Source organism: Palaemon carinicauda, chromosome 26, assembly GCF_036898095.1.
Source record: "Palaemon carinicauda isolate YSFRI2023 chromosome 26, ASM3689809v2, whole genome shotgun sequence".
Classification (NCBI taxonomy): domain Eukaryota; kingdom Metazoa; phylum Arthropoda; class Malacostraca; order Decapoda; family Palaemonidae; genus Palaemon; species Palaemon carinicauda.
The window spans coordinates 27896986-27907667 of NC_090750.1; the positions used below are offsets into that span (position 1 = coordinate 27896986).

Consider the following 10682-nt stretch of genomic DNA (forward strand, 5'->3'; position numbering starts at 1 on the left):
CACCACATCCTTTTCTGCTTTGTTGCCTTCATCTTTGCACACATTGCTATAACAATAGACAGCGCAATTTTCTTCTTGCGTTTCCTTTGATCCATGCTGTCCTACACAACTTGATCCTGTGTCAGTCACTGCCAGTCTTTTACTATCAAACCACCGTCGTTTGGACAGCAGCATAAATGCGTTCGACAGGCTTCAAGGGTCCATTTTGTACATGGTATCTTTTAAGGAGACTATGCCCGTTTTGGAGCCACCTTCCATTTGGACCTGGTGTCCTTAAAGGAGCTGTGGTCCATTTTGGAGCAAGGTTCCATTTTGGTCCAAGGGTCCATCATTTTGGACCTGGTGTTTCTTTATAGAGCCAGGGTCGATTTCTCGCAAAGAGGCAAAGTTTACCGAGCAGAGCTCGCTCGTGTGGCTGGGGCCTTAGGGAAGGACTGAGCCTGGGGTTGGGCGAGATATATTCAAAACAATCTCCGCATATAAGATTACTCACTTCGTTCGCTACAATAATAATAATAATAATAATAATAATAATAATAATAATAATAATAATAATAATAATAATAATAATAATAATAATAGCCTGACGGAACTGATATGAACTTTAAAGACTTCACAATACATGAAGTAGAAATTACTATCTACTCGCAATACTATCAAGGAAAACAACATGAAAAAGGGGTCCTTGAATCACACACACAATGTAATTAGGTTTCGTAATTAATTATCGTTGCTGAAACTATACATTTTTTCTCGTTTCCTCGTACGAAATCTTCATCATTGCAAACATATCACTGCAATAAATTCTGTTTCTGCCTCTAATTCTGAAGATTTATGCGAGTCGTTGTCTTCATAAATTATGACCAAATTTAGAATCATTGCTCCTGTGCTTTTGAGATTCATGTGTAATAGCAGCGGTTTAATGTGATCTTTTTTGTTCTAAATAAAACATATTCTTATAATCTGGGATTCTTTTCGATATCTTGAGGTAAACACGAAACTAGACCTTTGAAATATTGGGATATGCATCGAAGAACTAGAAATCATTATGATACTTCATCCCTAGCTTTGTACATGTAAAATATTAAAATGAAATATTAGAAGCAAAAAAATTATAAAAAATAGATAACACTAACCTTTTTATAGCAGCATTAGGGTGAAAATTTAATAAAATATATGATGCTCAAGGCTAATTTGAAATGTGTACACATATTGCAAGTTTTACAGAGCATCAGAAACTTCATGTTTTGTAATAAGTTCTTTTGCATGAAAAAAAAAATATAAATATATATATATATATATATATATATAATATATATATATATATATATGTATATATATAGATATATATATTATGTATATATATATATATGTATATATATATATATTATGTATATATATATATATGTATATATATATATATATATATATATAAATATATTAACATATATATATATATATAATATATGTATATATATATATATATATATGTATATATATATATATATATATAAATATATGTATATATATATATATATATATGTATATATATATATATATATATGTATATATATATATATATATATGTATATATATATATATATATATATGTATATATATATATATATATATATATATTAACATATATATATATATATATATATATATTAACATATATATCTATATATATAAATATATATATATATATATATATGCGTATAAATTTCTGATGAAGAGGCAACAATAGTTACAAGTGTCACAAGCTATAATTGATTCAATTACTTTTCAATGGAATAAGACAGAAAACGCAATATATCATAAACGAGTTGGGCGTCGTGAAGGGAAGAGAAATTATAGATGTTGCTTATCATTTTCAAGTGTATATATTGCTAGATCCGAAATCTGGCGCCACATTTACCAGAATAATTTATCTGCTGGATGTTAGGATTCACCGACACGTTTTCAGAATATATTGCTCAGTTGGATTTATGAATGCTTAGGTATAACTTTGTCTTTTTCTATCTTTCTTTAAATTTACCTGTCCTCGCAAGATCAAGAATTTAACCATAATAGTATGATATTAAATGTTTCATTTCATCTCAAAGGATATTCTGTATATGCGACCGTTAAAACGCAGAGAAATTTATGTTTTGGTAAGAAAAGTTTTTGTGACATTGCATCGGTTTTAACGTTTTTAAGAAATATAGCTTTTATAGATAAAATTTAAATTTTTAGTTATCACATATTTTCATCTCATGATCTATTTTTTTTCTAATATTTTTAATATATGTTTTATTAATTTATTATCTTCGATATAAATTGTATTTCTCTACCCGAATTTATTTGGGCCAGCTCTGTGGGAGTGGAGCTTGATCCATTGGTCTGGTTAATATATTCCCTTTTAATAATAGTAATAATAAATCTTGATATAAAAAGTATCATTTTCTATGAAATTCAGTAATAAACCTACAGTAATGGTTATGGAGCTCATTATACAATGTGCAATTTCGACACTTTTATTGCATATAAAACTGAATTGTGGTAATATCCATTAAAACAAAACACTTAACAGACGGTTATTAGCTAATATATTGTATGTTTGAATTATAGTTTGTTTTATTTTCCAGGCAATGTAATTGGTGAGGTAGAAGGCGATACTTTAATAAATGGTTATTAGCGAATAGGCATTTCAACTAATGTTTGTTTATCTGCTTTACAATATTCGTGGTAAGCTACTGTGTCTGTATATGAACATGAAATGAGGGAATTGGACCTCTACAATTGATTTTTAATAACCAGTTATCATTTTATCCACAAAGGAAAAAACCACCTTTCCTTGTATTAATACAATTAAATCGTATAACCCTACGGATGATTAGTTAGGGATTTCCTTCACTGAAAAAATCACTACATGGGGCATGATTTTATTATTCAGTGTCCCTCTAAATTCAGAGGTCAAAAGCTCTTGGTGCAAATACTAACTAACTTAATTAAATTTCCCAAGTTTTATCAGCATTATCGTCCAACTTCTCTCTCTCTCTCTCTCTCTCTCTCTCTCTCTCTCTCTCTCTCTCTCTCTCATTATCCCTATCCACAACTTTGATTCTTGGAGGAAAGAAGAAATGCTCTCCCAAATTAATTAACAAAAATGGTAGATTATCTTATGTCAATCATCCTCGACTTTATTCTTTAAAACCACCTCATCTACACTGTTATCATCCGTTGTAGAAATGATCTGATGCAAATCCAGCAACGTCATAAACTTTAAGTGAATGAAGGTAAAATTTCCTTCTTCGTCGGAAAAGCCCATATTGATACTTATCCAGGAGGAATGCATATGTAATAAAAATTTACATATGATGAAAATCTTTCTGCGTTTGAAACTTTAGGAGCGACATTTTAATTATTGGAATACAATTCAGTAGCCTTCTCTAGAAGTAAGTAAAAAAAGCTTTGAAAATTTAAATTTTCCGATACATTGAAACCTATAATGCGATAACGGATTCTGAGTGAAGCGAAAAATCTATTTTTGGATGACATAGCCATGTCGTCCTGATAGAAGTTCCTTAAAGTAGCTTCCTAAGGGATACATGTACTACAGTGATATTCTCAGAGAATTTTACCTTTAGGTATCCAGAATTCTAACTCCTGACGCGAATATCCTGAAATTTTCTCTCAAGGATATTGCATAATATCAGAGGACGTATTTTTGACACGCCTCATAGCAATCTGCACCCCTAATAGCGTTTACGCTTCGAGGAGGTGTGGCAAAACAAAAGGGAGCCGTATCAAGGCTACCCCGTTCTTGACTACTATTGAGTATGATAATAGCGCCATTCCCACGATGGCAGACATTGAGCATGGTGTTACAGATACAGTACCACGGGGGGATACTGTGAAGATCTTTTCTTTTTAGAAGAGATGGGTGGGTCCATCAGGATGACATGGCTATCTCACCCAAAAATAGATTTTTCGCATCGCTCAAAATCCGTTTTTTGGGCTTAAGCTATGTCGTCCTGATGGAAGCATACATTGTATCTGTGGATTTTCATCAGTGCTTTAACCTTATAGCAATCTTTTCTATGGTCTTGGGGACCAATTGAGACAAGTGACATCACCGTTATTCGTCATCATCACTAATCATAAACAATGTTAGTGCTTCCTGCCTCTTACAGGGAAGAGTCATCTAGACAGTAGAAAAGGGGTCTCGAGGTTAACATATATTGTATGACCAAACATAAGTATACACTGAATGTACAAATAGTTGTATATTTGCTGAATTAACATCAGTGTCTCTTATATCTATATTTGTGAGCATACAATTATATGAGGAATACTTACTTTGGTAAATCAAAGAACTCTGGCATGTATACATACAATTGTCTGGCGAAAACGGACGCACTTTATTCTAATAGACATTTATTCCTAATAAATGACTAAAAGGGATGGTTAGTAAAATGAATGTAGTATGACAATGGGATTATACCTGTAGCAAGTATAGAGACGATATTTCTTTTTTAAAGGGAAGAAATGATGAGTGCCAATCTCAGACTGAAGAAAATTTATAAATCAATTTCTCTTCATAATTCCTGTACTGGTTATTTCTATCTGCACTGTGTACACCGGCACTAGTGCTATCTGTATCATTCCACAACTGGGATTTTGAACAGAGCTAGTGTCACCATGGTAACAATCAAGAGAGGTCACACCTAAAAAGGGTGACCGCTTCTCCCTTTAATTGACAGTCCCAGTCAATTAGCTGTTCATCGTAGAATTAAACGGCAGGTTAAGTATTCTACCCGACGTCACCACATACTGCTTCAGATCATGGACTTGCTTAGCGTAGTGTTTGTAGAACACTCTGGATGATTCTCACCCAGTACATGTGCGAGGACATGTGAGGTTCCTAGCTATTAACTGTTTCCCACAGTAATTAGGGGGCAGGTTTTAATACATTACCTGCCGCCACAACGAAGTGTTTCAGTTCATGCACTTGTTTTGTATAGTGTTTGTAAAACACTCTGGGTGATTTTCATCCAGTGTATGAACGAAGATGCTCAAAGTCCATATACTGAACGAAGTTCAGTGATGAAGCAATCTTTCTCGGATCATGACCTGCGGGAGTTCTGTCCGGATCCGCTCTACGAATAAAGTTGTTTCAGGGATAAATATAATAAAGAAGTTTCTCCTTTAAAGAGCTGTCCTCCCCTGAAGTCTGAAGTTCTACGAAGATAGACCTTAAGACATAGAAAGATATCTTCCTTTAGAGGGCAGATACTCCAGGGACCCCATCTGTTAGTGGGTAGCTTGTTTTTAGTGAGAAAGGATGGATTAGGAAAGAGATTCAGTTCTCCCAGTTCCGTGAACTGAATGTGACCCTCATCTCTGGATAGGGCCACTATTTCAATAACTCTAGTCCCAGAGGCTATAGCAAATAGAAAAATAACCTTTTGGGTTAGATCCTTAAGAAAACAATCTTCATTGTTCACAGATGAGGCATAATGTAGGACCTTGTCCAAAGACCAAGAGATGGTACTGCGGGCCTAAGCCTAGTGCATGCCTTCGGAATCTTATTAAAGATTTCATCCGCCAGATTCACTTGAAAAACATATAGGAGAGGCCTAGTCAAGGCTGACTTGCAAGTATTTATCGTATTAGCCGCCAGACCTTGGCTATGAAGGCAGACAAAGAAGGACAGACAGAAGTTCATTAAAATTTCTTTCGGTCCTTTTGCTTTCACAAACGCAACCCAGTTTTTCCAGGAAGACTTATATTTTCTTCTAGTCGACTTAGCCTTGTATTCTTCTAAGAATTCTATATTGCCTTTTGAGATCGCAAATATTTTTCTAACCGCTAGAGTAAGAAAATCATGAAATGAACAGTTTAGGTTCTCTGTAATAAAACGAAGGCAGTTAAATACTGAACCTTTGGAAATAAACCTAGGATCAGAGCTAGGACCAGCCTCATTTTCAAGTTCTTCACATCGTCTATTAGCCCCTTCTAGAGGATCCTCGTATGGGGCTAAATATCGAGGTAGTTTCTTGAAGACGCTCGTGACTGAGAGGTCAAATTGCAGTTCCGGGACTTATTCCCAACTGGGAGGGAATAGGTCTGCGTCCATGGACCATTCCAACTCTATCGGGTTGGACCTAAATAGAGCATACACTGTCACCTTGTGGATCAGTCGTAAATGAACTGCTGGCAGGAGCCATCCCTTTAAGGTAACCTGGGGAGATATTCACCCAACTGAATCTGGCAATGACGTAGTACCCCCCCCCCCAAGGGGTTGGGGGAGGGACTCCAGTGGCTCAGTGAAGGGTGTGTGGTCCCGCGCTCTCGGCTGGTTTTTTGGCTAGAACGCATTTCGGGAGAATTTCTCCCAGGGTTACTGTGCCCGTATGTTGTACATACGGGTGGAATTCTCCCAGTGTTACTATTATTGTATTATTTTGTAAACCCTTGCCTAATATTTTTTTTTCTTTTCAGGCAAGATTTAGTGAATAAAAGTGAGTGAATTATAAAGAAAAAGGCATACACAGATGAAGAACTGTCTGAACTTATGAACACAACTGGGGCTCTCTCAGTAATTTGTGCAGATAGAAGTGGTTGTGAAAGTGATAATGATGAAATTTATGAACTTGAATGTGACATATTATTTTGTAAACCCTTGCATAATATTTTTTTTCTTTTCAGGCAAGATTTAGTGAATAAAAGTGAGTGAATTATAAAGAAAAAGGCATACACAGATGAAGAACTGTCTGAACTTATGAACACAACTGGGGCTCTCTCAGTAATTTGTGCAGATAGAAGTGGTTGTGAAAGTGATAATGATGAAATTGATGAACTTGAATGTGACATATTATTTTGTAAACCCTTGCATAATATTTTATTTCTTTTCAGGCAAGATGTAGTGAATAAAAGTGAGTGAATTATAAAGAAAAAGGCATACACAGATGAAGAACTGTCTGAACTTATGAACACAACTGGGGCTCTCTCAGTAATTTGTGCAGATAGAAGTGGTTGTGAAAGTGATAATGATGAAATTGATGAACTTGAATGTGACATATTATTTTGTAAACCCTTGCATAATATTTTTTTTCTTTTCAGGCAAGATTTAGTGAATAAAAGTGAGTGAATTATAAAGAATAAGCCATGGCCAGCAAAAAGGCATACACAAATGAAGAACTGTCTGAACTTATGAACACAACTGGGGCTCTCTCAGAAATTTGTGAAGATAGTGGTTCTGAAAGTGATAATGATGAAATTGATGAACTTGAATGTGACCTGTTATATGATAGTGATGAAAACCAAGAATATTTACCTGAACCAGGAGATGAGAGTTCTGATGAGGAAGAAGATGACGTGATGATGAGCATGAAGAAGAAAAGAGGAAAAAGGGTAGCCTCTACACCAGTCAAACGCCCCCGTCGTACCTCTGTTGACCGTTCTCTATCCCCAATTCCTACCGACGTCCCCACACCTATCGCTTCTACCTCAGCTACTCCTGCTGCCGCTGATAGGGGAAGAAGGCGCCAGCGTGATATTCCGCCCATCGTCACATTCAAGACTACAACGATTGCCACCCCTAGTAAGTTTAGGTGGAGTTGTCGGCCGCAGACCCCAAGTAACGTAAGGACTCCCACAAGGAACATCGTGAGCGCCTTTACTCCTGGCCCAACTCCAGGGGCGGCAAGGAATGCAGTGTCACCAGAGGAAGCTTTCAGTTTATTTTTCAATGATGATCTCATCCAAGTGATTGTGACGTGGACTAACAAGGCCATTGATACATTTGCCTCCAACTATAAAAGAAGATCAGCCACTTTTGCTCCCACTGTGCCATTAGAAGTCAAAGCATTGTTGGGTGTACTTATCATCAGTGCCCAGAAGTGCGATGAACACATCCCCACCAGTGAAATGTGGAGCGTGGATACAGTTTGTGGTCTATACCGTGTGGCAATGTCCGAGGCTCGGTTCAGGTTCCTTATTCGGTGTTTAAGATTTGACGACCCACAAACGCGACAGGTTCGGCGAGAGGTTGACACGTTTGCTGCTGTGAGGGAAATATGGGACATTTTTATTGAGAGATGTGGCAAACTGTATGTCCCCCATGAAAACCTCACTGTTGATGAGCAGCTACTGGGATTCAGGGGCCGCTGCCCCTTCCGTATGTACATTCCCAACAAGCCGGCCAAGTATGGAATCAAGCTCGTTCTCATCAATGATAGCAAGTCCAAGTACTTGGTTGGTGGCATCCCATACTTGGGGAAGCAGGGGACTCAACCAAAGGGCGGCCTTACACTCGGCCATCAGTTTACCCGAGAGCTAACGAGGCCTTACCATGGAACACACAGGAACGTCACAACTGACTACTGGTTTACCTCTGTTCCCCTGGTATCAGATCTCCTAAATAACTGTGGCATGACTCTTGTTGGCACAGTGCGCGCCAACAAGAAGGAGATACCGAAGGAGATGACGGACAAAGCTACAAGAGAGCGTGGATCAAGTGCCTTCCTGTACACAAAGGAAATGACTCTGGTGTCATATGTGTCTGATACATCCAAGACAACAAAGAAACTAGTGTTGTTCCTGTCATCTCAGCACACTCAGCCCAACATTGGCACTAAAGGAAAACCGGAGATCATTGAATTCTACAATTCAACAAAAGGAGGCGTTGATACGTTTGACCAGATGTGTTCCGTGAATTCCTGTTCGCGCAAAACAAGACGTTGGCCACTCTGTATTTTTTATGGAATGGTGAATGCTGCTAATGTAAACTCTTACATTTTATACAAGGAGAATATGGAAAGAGGGGGCAACAGAAAAGTCATATCACGCCAGAAATTCATGCTGCAGCTCGGGAAGGCCCTAATCACCCCATGGGCCACGTCACGGCTGGATTTACCCTTGCCCCGATCCTTGCAGTCCTTGATCACCACTGTCTGCAATGTACCATCACCAGGCAGTGCTGCAGGATCACCAGGTACATCTTTCTCAGCCAGCAGCGGTGCATTGGTGCGCTGTTGTGAGTGCCCGGTCAAGTCCGATAGGAAGACGCGTCACAGATGCAACAAGTGCGTCAAGCCGATGTGTCCTCGGCATCTGTATCCAGTCTGTGGTGACTGTATCTAACAGGTGAGTGTATATATAGTATTGTATGTGTTTCATTGATGTACTTTGAGTCATTTGAAGCATAATTTGCCATACTGCAAGTGTTGAATAGAAAAAAATTAATTTGGTATGTACTGAAAAATTTACCATTTTTTGTCTGTCTCCCATACAGATTGTATACGAGCTTGGGAGATGGGATTCAGCCAGTACGTAGTCCCATGACAGTAGAGAGTTCTACACCAACAAAAAACAAAATTCGGAAATCATTTTTTTTTGTCAATTTAATTAGTAAAGTACTCCAAGAAAAGTCTATTTTTTTCTGTATTTTAGAAAAAAAAATAAAAATATGATTTACAGGAGGATTTCATTTATAATAGCCTCAATAAGAGAGAACGAGTTATATTTCATTCGTATGTGTTCCAAATAACAAAATTTTCAGGATAAGTATTTTATTTTAATTATTTAATTATTGGGTGAATTTCACCCAGGGTTACCTTTCATGTTACGGAAATGGAGGGTTACCGTTCTAGGGTTTTAAGAAAGGATGGGTAACTTTACATAGACTGTATGAGACGTTCAATTGTGACGTCTTATTATCGCTTCAGTGTCCCAGATCAATCCTAGGAAGTCTGATCTGTATGGAGGGGGCTTCCCCACTCATGATAGGACCAGCAGAGTCTTGGGACTTTCGTGCTTTAATTTTTGTTAGAGAAGCGATAAAAGAGGGAGAGATATCAGTTTTTTTTTTTTTAACTCTTCAAGCGTTTGATGCGTAATTTCTCCAGGCTCTTAACGCATCTTTCTGCTGTGCTCTTTGTACTAGGTCTGTAACTATTGCGAACCGGGAAAAGTTTAGCGCTTGTCCCTGTTTGCGTCTTGGAAATCTGACTGATTACCTGAGTCTCTTGATAGACCTCGCGAGCTCCTTATATATTTCCAAGGGAAAGGATAGTTGATGTGACTGGGCTTCAATGGTTTTTCAGCCATTGAAACCCTTGAGATGGAGAAAGTCGAGACTTCTAGAAGCTTATCTTGCATCCGTGATGTCCTGGGAACCGGGTTATTTCCTTGAATACACATTGGCCAGCCACTTCGGGGGCTGCCCACCCCAGCCTTTCGTTCAGGTATATAAATGCCTGAACCATTTCTAAGCTTGACTTTGACGTGACTAAGTTTGCCAATCCTATGAAGATACTTAGGACTGTGAGTCCGACACGTATCTTTCCTAGGATGAATGTTACTATCTGTAACTTGAATTCTAGATAGGAGGAAGGGGGTTGGCTGACTGTAAGGTTCCGCAGGACATATTTCAGGTCTGACAAGACTACAAACAACCCTACTTGGGACAAGGTCCATATGTTCGGAAGGATTAACATTCAGAACTCGTTGTTTTCTATGAACTTGTTGAGTGTCGACAAGTTCAGAATGACTCAGAGATTTCTTGAGTCCTTCTCGTGAACACAAAACAGCCTTCCCTGGAACTCGATGGGCTATAGTTTTCTTACCACCTGTATGCTCTATTGCTCTCAGGTATACTCCTCCGGGAGGATTTTGAATCGTAGGAGAAGGTAAGG

At 37.7% G+C, this 10682-nt stretch overlaps 1 protein-coding gene across 1 annotated transcript; it reads left to right on the forward strand.

Moving 5' to 3' along the window:
- Window positions 1-6930: 6930 nt before the first annotated feature.
- LOC137620135 (piggyBac transposable element-derived protein 4-like) lies at window positions 6931-9411 on the forward strand. The gene is made up of 2 exons (XM_068350397.1): window positions 6931-9132; window positions 9281-9411. Exon 1 carries the CDS (start codon window positions 7153-7155, stop codon window positions 9127-9129), a length of 1977 nt encoding a protein of 658 aa, XP_068206498.1. The 5' UTR covers window positions 6931-7152; the 3' UTR covers window positions 9130-9132; window positions 9281-9411.
- Window positions 9412-10682: the final 1271 nt, after the last annotated feature.

What these genes read in the sequence shown, in the direction of transcription:
- LOC137620135 (XM_068350397.1), top strand. Translation starts at nt 7,153, where the DNA reads ATGGCCAGCAAAAAGGCATACACAAATGAAGAACTGTCTGAACTTATG.